Consider the following 16,041-nt stretch of genomic DNA (forward strand, 5'->3'; position numbering starts at 1 on the left):
TTTTGGGTTTACGACTACTAATGTTAAGTCGTGTGATTTTGATGAAGGGAACTCCTGCATCAAGTATTGGGAGAACTAACTTTTTGATGGAACTAACCCACATTTGCGTTACATAGAGAGAAAAACCGTGAAAACCTCCCACGGTTAGCCTGACAGAGAGGTGACTCTAACTGATGATTCATCTATCACTAAGGATATTTTATGGCAGGCAGCACTGTGGTCAGTACGAGCCGAGTGTGTAATTCATATCGACCAACCATTGCTGGGATTCGAACCTGGTTCACCTAATTGGAAGGCGAACGGTTCCCTTGAACCACTACGGCCTTTTACACACCTTTGTACTTTCAAGATTATAGGTCTAATAGTTTTTAAGTTTCAAAACAAAATCCAACGTTGAGTTAAACATCCAAAACAGCTAAATCGCTGATGGTTTTTCAAAATACTTTTTCAGATTTTCAAATCATATTCTTCAGTATATAATATTGTTTTAATTCATTTAGGTAGCATGTTAATAAGTTACAATAATGAATGAAATTATTTCTAAATATTAATTTGCNTCATTTACTATTCTGTACATTATCTTCCTATCTACCAATTTTCGTTTCAATCGGACAACTCCTTCTTGGTGTGTCGATTTTTTTGTTATAGAGTGTATTTACTTTAACTTCCTTTAATTCGCAAGTAAAAACAGTAAAAAAGATTTACTATATCTATTGACTATGAGGCTCTGCCTCTTTCTGACTCCATTCATCAACTCCTGTGATTGCTTCTCGATAATCAGTGTTTTTGACAATCAACGATATAATCAATGTTTTTCCCCCCTGAAAATTCGACATTTTCCAGAAAAAAGGGAACATTTTGTTTGTAAAAGATATAATTATTATAATTTCATGTCAAAATGTTTTGTTAGTATCGTTTTTGCTTGAACATTTTGTTGCCCGCAACGAAATAAAAGATTACTTGGAAGTGAAAAATAATCAATTGTACTTTTTTAACTCAGAAGCACAGAGAATACGACTCCATAAGAAGAATAAACGAGAAGTAAATTTACTCGTTAACGAGACTTAAATCATTAGACAATTTGCAATACGTAAGAGAAGGGAACTTCTGGATCAAGTATTGGGAGAACTAACTTTTTGATGGAAATAACCCGCACTTGCGTTACATAAAGAGAAAAACCACGAAACCCCCCGGTTAGCCTGACGGAGAGGAAATTCTAACTCATGATCCATCTACCACTAAGGATATTTTACGGCAGCACTGTGGTCGGTGCGAGTCGGGTTTGGAATTCGTATCTACCAGCCATTGCTGGGATTCGAACCCGGTTCACCGAATTGGAAGGCGAAGGTTTCCCTGAACCACTACGGTCTTTTACACACCTTTGTACTTTCAAGATTCTAGGTCTAATAGTTTTTATTTAGGAAAACAAAATCCAGCGTTGAGTTAAACATTCAAAACAGCTACATCGCTTATGATTTTTTAATGTTTTTTCAAAATATTTTTCCAGATTTTCAAATCATATTCTTCAGTATATAATTTCGTTTTAATTTATTTAGGTAGCATGTTACAATAATGAATGAACTTATTTCTAAATATTAATTTGCTTCTCCAGTTGCTGGTTGAAGTTGGAGGGCAGAGCCATGCTTCCGTCTGTTGTACCTGTCATAGTTTTTAGTGTGATCGCATTCTTTCTTTTGTTTTCTATATTTGATGCGGATGAACCAAAAGAAGGAGTTACGAGTACTCAGTTTCAGAGAGGAAAGTAAGTTGGTTAAAAAAAGTAGTGCACATAATGCACTGGTTTTTTTTAAATTTTTTGAAAACTTACAAATAGTATTGGCAAGTTCTTAATACGATTCAGTTTAGAAAACTTGTCAGAAAATACTACAAATTATGGAGAAAAAACCCCCATTTATTTCATACCGACTTTCTGTTTTGAATTGTACTTTTTCAATAGTATTTTTGAAAAAGTCGTATTTTCAAACTTTGATTTCTCAGAAACTACTCGACTGATTTAATTCAAATTTTTTATTTTGCCATTTGAAATTAAAATTTTTAAAATGATGTACAAAATTGTGTACCTTACCATTCAAAATGTTTTCGAATATAACTAAATAAATTCATAAAAAATATTTACTAATAGTTATATTTTGCATTAAATTGCATCTTTGGATAAACGAATTTTATAACTGTCTGCAAAAATTTTCATATCGCTTAAAAAGTTCTCAAAATATAGTAATACGCAAAAAATAAAATTATCATTTAGGGGTCCAAAAATTTGGACAGTTCTCCTGACTAAACTATTTGAAACCTATTTCAAGAATTGCGAGCATTTTGAGAGTCAGAAATTCGAATCCGTCGAAAATAAATTATATTTACTCAGAGAAACCTCGTTTTTGTGTTTGATTTCGTAATTTAAAATATCGTCTGCACTTATTTCTTAGCACATTTGTGGTCACCATCTCGAACCATTAAGATTGAGTCCTGGAACATAAAGATCCGATAATTAAAACAAAAGCTATTCTGGGTGTCAGTTTAATTTTTTGAACACTGTACCTATTCTATATTGCCTCATGCGCTTTACTGCTACAGCAGTTATTTATTTTAGTAAAAGAAAAATAAATATTAGTGTTAATCTTAAAAATGTATTTTATATCAAGGTGGCATCAGTAAAATCCTCTAAGTAATCGTGTTCTAGAGAGGTGCACTTGTCATATAGATCCTCAAAGACATTTAAGGAGATTTCGAACTGTGCAATTCGCTTTTATAGCTTTTTCTGTTCTCATTCTTTTTCCTGTCTCAACTCATTTTTTGATGCCAGAGTTTAAGAATGTATTTTTCTTGTCAAATATTCTTAGATTTTAGTAAGTTGTTATGTTTACAGATATTAGATAAAAAAGTGTATGGTATTTTGTCCGTTTTATACTCTTAAGCATACTACTTTACATTTTTCGGCTCATCACAGAGTCCTGGCTTTTGGAGCCTTGGTTTATATATCATATTTATTTCGTAACAACAAGATTAAAGCATAGCCTCGAGTCTCACGTTTGCTACACATCTTCTCCTAAGATGGTACTACATTTTTGTTGCAAACGGAAGTTATTTTGGAAACATGGTTCACAGTTTTTCTCTATAAAAAGCGCCATTGTTTCACACGTTTGTTGACAAACTTTGTAACTTATTTTGAAACTTACTGAGAAAAAACATCTCGTTTCCTAAGTAGAAGGTGACAAACAGCACGTATATAACTATTACTATTTTTCTTTAGTTGATTTTCGAAATTGGATACCTGCAAGTGATTTAGTGTGGGTATTTTGATCCAGATTGGTTGGCGGAACGTGGCACTTGTTTAAGCTAGAAACTGTTCTTTCCATTCTATTTCGAGTAAGCCATGCCCGTCAAGTATCATTTCCTTTAAGTGACACATTCTACATTCTTACACAAAGATTCTGTTACAAAGATTTCAATTCTTTCACTATATATTTCTCACTCAACACGAAGGCAGGCATGAAGCCATGTAGAACATAAACAAACTAATTATGCATCGAAGTTGACAGGTACACAAAACAAAAATATATCAGAGTTACAATAAAATACATAAACAAATAATAAATCTAAGTTACGCAAAATACATAGACGAGAAATAATTATATTTCAACAAATTCAATGTGCGATACGGCACTATATTTAGTTAACTTCATGTTAATTAACATTCTAACTTATGTGGAGAAGCTTAGCTAAACTTTAAGACACCATTTTGTTTATAAACGATCAGCTGGCGCTGACATCATAGGTCACGTGTGTGGGTTCCTCCTTCTTGAAGTGCAAGTGCCCAATTGTTTGCCATTCTTGGTACACACGCTATTTATTTCGCTTGCTTTGTATTACAGCTGTTTATGAGTTATTTTCACATTGTTTTTTAAAATTACACTGAATTGCAGATATTTTATTTATTTTACACAGGAAACATATGTTACAATTTACAATGAAAAATCAATATGTTGTAAGATAATAGAGACATTTCTTTTTTTAGGGTATTTATAAAAACAAGATGGACCTGTTTCGTGATATTATCCTTCCTCTGTGTAGCTTACGCAACAGGCATGGTGGGGGCCAGCAATAAAGATGATATCCTTAATTATGTATTTGCAGCCTCCAGTATAGCATTAGGTATTCTAATACCATTTCTTCGTATAAGATTTGATGATCAGGTACACATTCAAGAAATACTTATTTTTATTTACAGCTGGTTTTCATTTTCAGAATCTGCATGCGCTTTTTATTAAACCAATATAGAGTTTTATAAAGGAGTTTATTTTCTAGTTTAAAGCACCTAGACACATTCGACAGCTCTTTTTTTAAATTCTACTAATTGAAACGTTGCATTTTTGTTTGGTGTGTTGTAGCTTTAAAACCGTATTTCAGCAGTCATTTTGATTAGGTACTTTTTATTTGTTTCGGAACTAAAAATAAAAAAATAAAAAGCTTTCTATCAAAATGACTGCATGGTAAAATGACACGGTTAAAAAATATCATCTTTATGAAACCATCATTAAAGCTGTAACATTTCTTTTAAAAATCAAGCGATCGAAATTTTTTTTACTATTTTGCTTGTAATTACAGTGTCTTAAAAATAAAGTGACAGCTAAGATTTAAAATCGAGTAACTATGAGTAATGCCAATATTATTAGCATTTTATGGAAATTTCGAAAAAAAATACAGTTAAAATTAAAGAAAAAATTATGAAACAAAACAAAATTTAGTCTATATTTGAAAGTATTGTACAAGAAAGGTGCACATAAATTTTCAAAATTTTGGGTGTAAATTTTTTTTAGATCTGATGAAAATCACGACCCAAAACTTTCAAAAAGTCTAAAAAGGCATGTAAATTAATTCAGTATTTTCTCTGCAGTCAACGTTTTTTTGAAAATGCTTATTATTCGGGTTATATTTGATTGGTAATTAACGGTCTATTGGCGACTGTCTGAGAATCATTAGCATTTGTAAAACTCAAACATAACTTTATTAGAATCAAACTGATGCTTTATAAAATCATAAGTTTCCTTTTTACGAATTTAAAATTTCTTTTTATTTCTTACTGAACTTAGATTTGAAAATGGTGTTTCAAATTTTTAAAATAAGTTTCTTTTTTCTTTTTAAAACTAATGTGTACAAAGATATGCCACTGATAAGCGTAGCTCCTGCAAATCGCTTATTGTTCCTCTAATCACATAGTTTCTCTAAATTATATAATTCATCCTGATCCACATCTTACAAAAACAAGAAGAGCTCAAAACTCTGGTATCTTTTTTCTGATTATTAGGTTTTAATAATGAAAAAATCTTTATACGAAATGAAATGTTCTTTCATAACATTTCGTTTCTCTTAACAATTCTTCTACTTTTAAGAATTTGTTTTATTTTGTTGTTTTTTATTTATACTTAACTAAACCAAGATTTCATCTTGGTTTACGAAATGAAAGCTTCATTAATTGATTATGTAAAACGTCTTAAATATCAATGCTGAATCCATGCTAATGTAGAAGAATAAATAATTCGAAAATAAATGAATAAATGAATTCGAAAATAAATGAATGCATAAATGAGAGAATGAGCAAACGAGAGAATGAAGGAGTTTGTGACTAAAGTGAATCGAAGAATCTGAGATAATTGTTTCAATTAATTGAATCTGAATAGGTTCAAAGATTAATTAATTGATCTTTGAACCCATTTTAGACCAAGCAAAGAAATTTTGTAAAATGTGTCTTTTTCCTTATATTTATTTAGACGCAAAAAAAATTCGTGCATAAAAAATATTATTTTATTTAAAAAATAAGATGTTGCTTACATGCACTACAGGCCAAATACTTTAGTTGAACAATAGTTTTTTAAAGACATTTGTTTTATTGTTATTTTACTTACAGAACTTGCAACTTCCTTCATAAAAACGTATGATTAATTTTAAATGAAATAATTATACATTTCCTAAAAGAAGGATTTGTCAATATTCGTTTCGAGTTAAGAAAACAAAAAAACTGTCGCATTTTAAAAAATTCTCAACATAAAGTGTTTGCTTTTACTAAATTACTAATATTTTAAAGACGTTTTCAGAACCCTTGAAAATAGAAGAAAGATTTAATTAGTGAAAAATATAAGTCACTATATTTATGAAATAATTATTTATTGAAATGATGCGTTTATGCATATTTTGCCGAACATGGATTAAATCCAGTATGTCACACAATAAAAAAAAAGAAAATGAATATTTAGACATGATTATTAGACATTCTGTCTCAATTAGAGCAGAACCAAAAAGTTTACTAACCTGAAGTTTACTTCATTGACTTTAAGACGATAGAAAATTTTTTATTTTTTAATTTTATTCTGCCTGCTCTTAATTTTACCCCCCCTCTCAAAAAACAAAGATAGATATGGAAATTCCTCTATTTTGATTGCAATGAAAATAATATTTCAATATTTAATTGTCGTAATCAAAGTATTACTTCTAAAAATGTTTTTTATGTACTTAAATACTAACTATATTGCAAGAATTTTTAAAGATTGAGAATATCAGAACAATTCAAAATATCACATTTAAATTTTAGGTTAGAGAACAACTGAAACATGGTATATTCTTCTGTTTGCGTGATGATTTGGCTGGCATTCGAGTCACACCTGCTCCAGAGGATGAATACGAATCCAACAAATTCCTAAACATGTCTGAACTCCGAAGCACTAAACTCAAGCAACACCAACTCTCAGATTTGAAGATGAAGAAAGCAAAATCATTTACCGATCCCGATATTGCATGGCATCGTTGAACACCGTTTTGCAGCCTTTTTAAACGTCGAAACTGAAAATATTGTTCCAGAAACTTTATAATGTTAATCAACACAAGCTTTCTCAAACAAACGTCATTTAAGTACTTTATAATAACTGAGGAACGATGTTTTGATCATGGCAATTGCTATTGCACCGATCTTCGGTAAAATACCCCAACCGTTCATCTACCGACTTTCGACGTCAGCACCACTTTATGAGAACTAATCCAAACATTTAACATTTAAAAACCTCAATGTAAGGGTATAACGGGTAATCGTAAATCGGGCAATGATATTTCGGTTGTAAAAAATAACATACGGTGATTTGTATTAACAGCCGTTTTTCATATACTAATAGTTTCCTTAATCTTTTATAAAACTTCCAAGTACTAGAAATTCCTAGAAAAACGTGATCACAAAGAAATCGTGGCTGTCCTGATTATCAAAAATAAAAAAATAATTGGGAAAAATGTCACGCTAGCAGAACCTGCTTTGTGATTGGTCGGAATTTGCTTTGAGACAATAAAAAAAAGTAATTTTATTGAACCGATTGATTTGTGTAATTGGCATCCCGTTTGATCACCGGTTTTGTTATGAAGAAACAAAATGGGAAATTTTAATACTTGGAAATTATAATACTCGTATAAAATCGGGAAACTGACCTACAACGATTAAGTGATACTTATCAAAGTAATAAAAAAAAAATTGATTATTAAAAATGTTTCCGTGTTTAACGGTTGAAACTTTAAATTATTATTTTATTTAAGGTATCATTATCTTAACACAGTTCCATATTTAATTATTTTTATTAGTGCTTGAACTTAACTAAGCAATAATGTAGTACGTATTCGTTTTTACAAAAGTATAACTTAAAAAAATGTATTTTACAATATTGCTAAGTGTTTTTTAATGAGCTTCTTAATATCTATTTTGAGAACCTTTGTGAAAAGTATGTATGCACATTAAGGTGGAAAATTAATATTTAAGTAAGAGAGAAAGAAAAAGTTATACCGTTTACTAGTAAATTATTTTGTAATGGCAGAAGTATATTGATTGAAATATTTGTAATAAAATAAATAAAGTGAAATAATTATTAACCTAAAGTTCAAATATTGAAAAATTTAGCTTGATCTGATTAATAGCCTGATGACTCTTTGTAAATACTTCATATTTATCTCCTTATTTTCTTGTATTATTGCAAAATAAAATAAAAGCATTCTTAGGTAACAGGCTTGTTATTGAATATTACGTAATTTATGAAATTTTTTGTGTATATTTATAAATAAAAATATTTGTTTATAAAAGATACTGTTTTATTTATTTGTTAATTTCTTTAATATTTTTATAAATATTCTAAAACAAGAGAAAATATCTCTTAATTTATAATCGAGTAAAAAAAACTGAAGCTAAAGCAGATTGAAATTATTATCCATTTCTCCAAAATTAAAACCTTTTCAGATTTTATTTGCATTCAGATATACTCCTTACACAATCACTTTATCATCTCTGATTTATTTCAGGCTTACAGTCTCGAAAGTATAATACTTCAGACATAAATTCCTTGCAGAGTTCATATCTGAAACTAAATAACTATATCCACTATATCTTCTCTCTTTTTTTTCCAGGCTTATACTCTTTAAAGTAATAATACTTTAGACATAAGTTCCTTGTAGATTTCATACATGAAACAAAATAGTCCTTACCTTTTTATTTTCTCTGTTGGGATAGTAGATATCTACAATGTCAACCTTCATCTATGAAATGGTACCCCAACATAGAATCGAGTTGACATGTCTTATATACTAGTGAATTGGAATTGTATTTTTGTAGTGGTAGATACGCTACGGTACTATATACTAGTGAATTGGAATTATATTTTTGTAGTGGTAGATACACTACAGTACTCCCCCACCACGTCCGGGTCACCAATCTGTGGAAAGTAGATATCGACCATGTCAGCCTTCATCTATGAAAAGGTACCCCAACATAGAATCAAGTTGACATGTCTTATATACTAGCGAATTAGAATTATATTTTTGTAATGGTAGATACACTACAGTACTATATACTAGTGAGTTGGAATTATATTTTTGTAGTGGTAGATACACTACAGTACTCCCCCATCACGTCCGGGTCACCAATCTGGGGATAGTAGATATCGACCATGTCAACCTTCATCTATGAAAAGGTACCCCAACATAGAATCGAGTTAACATGTCTTATACTCTAGTGAATTGGATTTATATTTCGTAGTGGTAGATACACTGCAGTAATACATACTAGTGAATTGGAATTATATTTTTGTATTGGTAGATACACTATAGTACTCCCCCACCACGTCCAGGTCACCAATCTGGGGATAGTAGATATCGACCATGTCAACCTTCATCTATGAAAAGGTACCCCAACATAGAATCGAGTTAACATGTCTTATACTCTAGTGAATTGGATTTATATTTCGTAGTGGTAGATACACTGCAGTAATACATACTAGTGAATTGGAATTATATTTTTGTATTGGTAGATACACTATAGTACTCCCCCACCACGTCCAGGTCACCAATCTGGGGATAGTAGATATCGACCATGTCAACCTTCATCTATGAAAAGGTACCCCAACATAGAATCGAGTTAACATGTCTTATACTCTAGTGAATTGGATTTATATTTCGTAGTGGTAGATACACTGCAGTAATACATACTAGTGAATTGGAATTATATTTTTGTATTGGTAGATACACTATAGTACTCCCCCACCACGTCCAGGTCACCAATCTGGGGAAAGTAGATATCGACCATGTCAACCTTCATCTATGAAAAGGTACTCCACCAAAGAATCGAGTTAACATGTCTTATATACTAGTGAATTGGAATTACATTTTTGTAGTGGTAGATACACTACGGTGGCAATGTGGTGATGAGAAGTTATAGACAATGTCAACATTCTTCTATGAAAAAGTACCCCTCCATAGAATCGAGTTAACATGTCTTCTATACTAGTAAATTGGAATTACATTTTTGTAGTGGTGGATACACTACATCTCTAATTAATTTCAGGATTTTACTCTTAAAAGTAATGATACTTTAGACATAAATTCCTCGTTGAGTTCATAAATGAAACAAAATATCCCTTTCGAACTTGTCTTCTCTTATGTATTTTGTCTTAAAATTATAGTGCGTTAGATATGCTTTTATTGCTGCACTTTACTCTGTCACTTTATTTTCTTTAATTAATTGCAGTCTCTCCGTCTTAAATAACAGTTTAATTTTTAAGATAATTTGTTACACAAGCAACAAAATTGTTTCGAATATATTTATACACAAAAATATTTCGAAACACAATTTAATATTTCGCTGCCAAACAAATAAAAGTGCAAAATACAAAAACAATGTAACAGATACGTAGAAATGTTATAAACTTTTTAAATAAAGTTAATTATTGATAAATCAATGAAAACGCTTTCAGAAGATGATTTTTTATGGTTCTTGAAGTAAAAAAAGATACGTAAAACAATTAAAAGCGATGATAAAATGTGTTGCGTATTTACAACACAACTTCAAACATGATCTTCTTCAAAACACATAGAAAATATTTTGGAAAAGTAGAAGCGTTATGATTTTTCAAAAAAAGTATTATCTTTTAAGTTTTATTAAGAGACGTAATCAACAAAAAAACTGATTACCTTTATAGCTTTTGAACTGTTATTTGGACTTTCATTCTGTAAAGTACTTTGGTGATATCTCAAAGAAATCTTTTACAATATGTATGACAGTTAACTGTTACCGTAATGGAATATGATTAGTGTGACCAAAAAAACGTATTTTTTTTAAAAGAAACATCTATTTTTTCCCATCGAATTCGGATTTATCTGCCCCAAAATTTTGAAAAGCTGGATTATATAGTTTAACCGCTATAATGGATCAACAATTTGTTTCTCTAATATTATTTTAATGTGTAATGTTTCTCTTCATGTCTTTTTAATGATTGAGTAAACTATAAATAATTCTTTCACTTAAAATTATAAGCTTAAACGCCCAAAGGCAAATTTTTAATATAATGGAGAATTTAGATGAATTAAATAATTTTTCTTAATTACTTTGTTAAATATGAAAATTTTTTGAATTGTATGGTATAAATTTTTTTTACATATTTCGAATATTCCGATTTTTCTAAAACCAAAACCTAGATTTTCATACTATTTTATCTATTAAAAATATCAAAAATTAATTTAATAATTAATTATTGAATAATGACTATTTTGAAATTACATCACCAAATTGCTGTACTTTACATTATACTCTCATTCGAGTTAACTTTTAGGTGAAAGAGTAAATGCTTTCTTTAATCATTTATACATGTAAAATTAAGAAATGTTCTTATTTTTAAGAATTTTGCTGATGGAAAACTGGTAGATAGCCGTATTTTTTAAGTTTCATATTTTTACTTATATTTAAATTATGTGTATTTGAGAACATAGTTCATTAGTGAACTCGTAACAGAGTCATTAAAACGTTTTTTCCCCACAATCCCTGCTACAGCTTCTATATTTTAGAGAATTCCGGTTTCAGAACCTAAAGCAGGTAAAACTGTTAAAAGTTGGAGCAATTTAATTCTTTACTATAAAATTCATATTCTCAAATGCTTTGGAAAAGTTTTCCTGTTAAAACTGTTGTCACAGTAAGAAATATCTCGCTTGAAGCTTTTTGAAACAATATAATTTTTACGCATACAAAATTCGGATCGCTCAAAGTGAGGAGAGGAAATTAACTATTTTTTTTCCAGCTTTAATAACCGCAATTTTGAAATCTTTCTATGAGATTGAAGAAGCTTTACAATTTGTACACTAATTTAGGACGATTCAAATTTTATATATATATATAGCGTGCGTGGTTGGTAGAGCGTTGGGCCTTATCCAAGAGGTCGTGAGTTCGATCCCTGCCACCCGAAAACTTCCCGTGTGGTAAATGGTGACTAGTGCTTGTGACTAGTCCGTCGGATCATAAAGTCCTCCATGTTCCTATAACAAATCAATACCTTTGGTGGCACTGAACTGGAGAATGATCGTTCTCTAGTTCAGGTTAAAATTAAGATCTGTGGATAAATAACTGGATGTATTGTATCCGCCCTATAAACCGGCTGTGACGGTATGCTTGGCTGAAGTGGTATTCTTGGCCATAGATGGTGCCACCGAAAAGAAGATAAAACATAGGAAAATTATAGACATATGCAAAGGGGGGGGGGGAATAATAATCGNGGGGGGGGGGAAATAATAATCGATGAAAAAAATAACAAACAACTGATTAAGAAAAAAAAAAGGATGAAATTTTTCAAAAAAAACCGGAAAATAAGAATTATAATCTTTTTATCAGCCCACACGATTATATCCGCAAAATAATTTTCCTTTGTTTTATCTTCTTTTTGAACTTATCTAATGAGTTCTGTTTACTTGCAGCTTATGCGNTGTATACTGGGTGAAAAAAGTAATCATTTAATACATCAGTATTGTACAGCTCTACGAAATACTGAAAAAAAGGAGCATTCCAACGCAGCTAAGAAAGTTAAAATATTTCCATATTTTTTATTATATTTTGACATTATTGGTGCTATGCATTAATAGATTTATAAAAACGAGGTTTTTGTAGTTCGTAAAATCAAAAAAAAAAAAAAANAAAAAAAAAAAAAAAAAAAAAAAAAAAAAAAAAAAATTAACTACCTTAAGAATCATTACGCATGATGTTTGTGCTCGAAGTCAACCCATGATTGTCCAAATTTACCACAATCACGTACTTATATTTTTAGAGGGACCGTAAAAAACCGCTTTCTGATTTGTCTACATCGAAGATTCCCAATATTGATGTGGTTTTTATAGAGTTCAAATATGCTAATATAATGTATGACAATTACAGACCAATAATCATTGTAATCATTGGTCTGTAATTGTACATTTATAGGTACAATACATAATTAAGTTATTATTATTAAGAAAGCAAAATTAAAATATTACTAAAGAATTATTACTATTAAACCTCAACTGATTATCATAATACGAGAAGTGCCTAATACCAGAAATAACTACGCATCATTGGCATCAATTATAGTTTGCGATTTTTACGCATTTTACGTGGATTAGTACAATTTCTCCATTAATATTGCTTTTAACATAACTTTATTTTTTATTTCATTTTATAATTATTACCGTTAAGCATTTAATAGCGACAATAATAACAATACTTTTCCATTTCGCAGGCGCAGGCTATTAAGTTGCCAATGAAAAGTCACCGGGTAAATGTAAATTCAAATTTAAAAAAAATTTTTTTTTTTAGTGAGGTCTATTTAAAAATAATAATAATAAAAAAACTAAAGAAATAAAAAATAACTCAATATTTTGCTCCGGCGAAATGAGAAAGTAACAACATGGCAATTTTTTTACGTTTTTCCTCAACTATTTAGTACTATTTCTCTATTAATTTTGCTTTATAGTACGTAACATATTTTTTCATTTTTATTTGTACTTATTACTAGAATTACGCCCATTACCGTAAGCTCATTACCATTTCTTCATTAATGTTTTTTTAGTATACGGCTTATTTTTTTATTTCAATTTGTAATTATTACCAAAAATAATTAAGCCTTATTGTAGTCCATAATAGTATGGTGCTTTTTAACGATTCTCCTAAAATAATTTTTTTCCATCAATTTTGGTTTCCAGAACATGGTTATTTTTTGATTAAATTATTACCTAAGGACAAATTTAGTCAAGCATCATTTATCTTTCAAGCATCTTTGATCAAGCATCTTCTTTACGAATTAGTACTATTTCGCCATTAATTTTCTTCTTCAATACACAACTTTTTATTATTTTATTTCAAATACTGTTGATTTTAAATTATTTAGTTTTATAAATTCACATTTTAAAAGCATAACTACAAGCAAAATAAACACGTGGTTTCATTTAAATTTAGAATTACTAATTTGGGGATCTAATCCACCAGTGCTATTATGTTCATGCTGATCATTGAGTTTATATAACATAACGAATGAAAATAATTAAATATTAATGAACGTGCAAAAAACACCTTTTCTTAATGAGAGCTATAATCTAGCAAGAATAGAATTAATTTTTAAAATATTTGAAAGGAAAGAAATCGTCAGCAGTCTTCATTATCAGCGACGAGTCTTATTTGTGTTTTCTAACATAACAAACTGTTTTTAAATTAATAGTTTTGTCTGTAAATGGCCACCCTATTGATGAGTAATTTTTTTAAAGCTAGTTATGTTCTTAAGATACATTTAAATGTCTTTTTATAAGAATTTGTGAATGTTTTTTTCATTTTAATTCTTGGTTTAAATGATCTGATATCTTGAAATTAAGGTTTGCGTTCATAGATGACGAGACTACTAGTCTTTCAAAATCAACTGTGACTTTATTTTTTGTAAACTTTTTTTTGAGTATAAATGAATTTTAATACACTATTTCAGGAATAGGTCACTCTATTCGGTTTCTTTTAGTTTCTTTTCAAAGCAATTGTTCAAAGATAAAATTTGATTCTAAAAGATTCTTTCAGGATAAATCGTTTTCGGATTTTCACTTTTTTTCTGGATTTAAATAAGGTATAGACGTTATACTGAATTTGTTTTCTATCCACAGAATATTCGCATTCAGGTTCGAAATAAACTTTCAAGTAAGAGAATAGTAATCTTAAATAAATCTTTTTCAGTTCCTTTTTCTTCTAAAAAATTGTTTTTATGTTTTATGCAAAGAGAAGTGACAATAAAAATAATGAAAATATTTAAAATTATTTTTATATATTGGAGAACTTTGTCAATTGTTCCTTTATTTTTGATGTTTTTTTAAGGTTTTCTTAGTGAAAATATTATTGACTAAATATTACGCCAGATCATTTATATCTTTACCCGGCAAATATTGTTTTACGAAAAAAATGATTAAAAAAAACACGTTTTCGATCTGTATCTTTTATTTGCGATCGACAATCACATCGTTTCATAGTAGCTACATTTGATACTAAATGTAGCTACGTGTGCACACAAATCCAAACCTATACTATTTTAGCTACAGTTACGTTATGTTATAAGTGGAATTAATTGTGCCTTCTAGAAATTTGCATATTATCTTAATATATAACTCAACAAAATATACCTTACAGGTTGATTTAAACTCATTTTAAGATTATTTGTTTTTCTTCATTTACTCAGTATTCTTTGTTTTTCAAAATTATAGGATTACTTAATATAAAATTCATTACATTTTTTAATTCGTACAAAAATTATTATTTGTGTAAAAAAATGTATTAAAACGTGCGAATTAAAAGGGGATGTCATTGTTCCTTCTTATCATTTCTCTTATCATTTTATTCTAATATATGTCATGTTAATCATATAGTTCTTGTGTACTATCATAATTTTGAATAAATATTTTCAGAATCATGTTGTACGACCTTGCTCGTGAAAATTCTTATCCTACTCCTCTTGCCAACTCCTCCATTCTTCCCTTGATGCTGATGTCTTTACTGACACAAAGAAACGCCCCGTCTATAACACAATCTGTATTTACTCTCAAATCTGAATATGACGTTATCATTGGTGAGTTATTTTATATTCTGATCATTTTCAAACAATTTTTAAAAAACCATTTTTTTTCATTCAAATAACAGTAAATTTATAGTTCCATATAATAATAGAAATTAATATATATAATTGCAAAAGTTTTTATAAATATCTAAAAATATTTTTTCCAACAAAAAGTACGAATTTTTGAAAATTCGTTATGATAACTTAGCCAATGCAACGTTGAAAAACTTTCTTTTAAAAATTAACTTCTAGATATTTAGAAATAAAAATAAGAATATAAATTATAAATGGAACGGTTACTTAATAATATTCTTCAGAAATTGAAGCTATAAATAAGATTTTTTTTTTAAAGAAAGCAATTAAGTGTGCCTAAACAAAACAATGTACGAAACAAGTTATTGTTTTAACATAAAACTAGGAGGCTTCGCCCCCTGCTCGCTAGCGCTCGCCAACCCCCGGAACTACTTTCGCAGTTCATTTCGGATTGCTCGCTCATTTGATACGTTCTTAACGTCTAGCTTTTGTATACTTTTTTGAACACTGAAGTTCCGAAAACTTTTCACTGTAGAAAATTCTAAACCTGTGCATTTCAATATTAATTTGAAATTGCAAACAGTTCACATATTTTTCT

The 16,041-nt window shown here is 29.4% G+C and overlaps 2 protein-coding genes across 2 annotated transcripts in view; both read left to right on the forward strand.

Moving 5' to 3' along the window:
• LOC107439538 (uncharacterized) overlaps positions 1-8,047 on the forward strand; it is a 79,452-nt gene extending 71,405 nt beyond the window's left edge. The window contains exons 26-28 of the mRNA XM_043041545.2: positions 1,613-1,762; positions 4,034-4,211; positions 6,605-8,047. Coding sequence (XP_042897479.2) covers positions 1,613-1,762; positions 4,034-4,211; positions 6,605-6,820 — 544 coding nt within the window. The 3' untranslated portion in view covers positions 6,821-8,047. The remainder of the gene's footprint in view (positions 1-1,612; positions 1,763-4,033; positions 4,212-6,604) is intronic.
• A 7,221-nt stretch (positions 8,048-15,268) lies between these two features.
• The window catches only part of LOC107439536 (glucose dehydrogenase [FAD, quinone]-like), a 25,406-nt gene continuing 24,633 nt past the window's right edge, over positions 15,269-16,041 (forward strand). Inside the window, exon 1 of the mRNA XM_071180519.1 lies at positions 15,269-15,422. Within this exon, the coding sequence (XP_071036620.1) occupies positions 15,335-15,422 (88 nt within the window). The 5' untranslated portion in view covers positions 15,269-15,334. The remainder of the gene's footprint in view (positions 15,423-16,041) is intronic.

Source organism: Parasteatoda tepidariorum, chromosome 4, assembly GCF_043381705.1.
Source record: "Parasteatoda tepidariorum isolate YZ-2023 chromosome 4, CAS_Ptep_4.0, whole genome shotgun sequence".
NCBI classification, from domain to species: domain Eukaryota; kingdom Metazoa; phylum Arthropoda; class Arachnida; order Araneae; family Theridiidae; genus Parasteatoda; species Parasteatoda tepidariorum.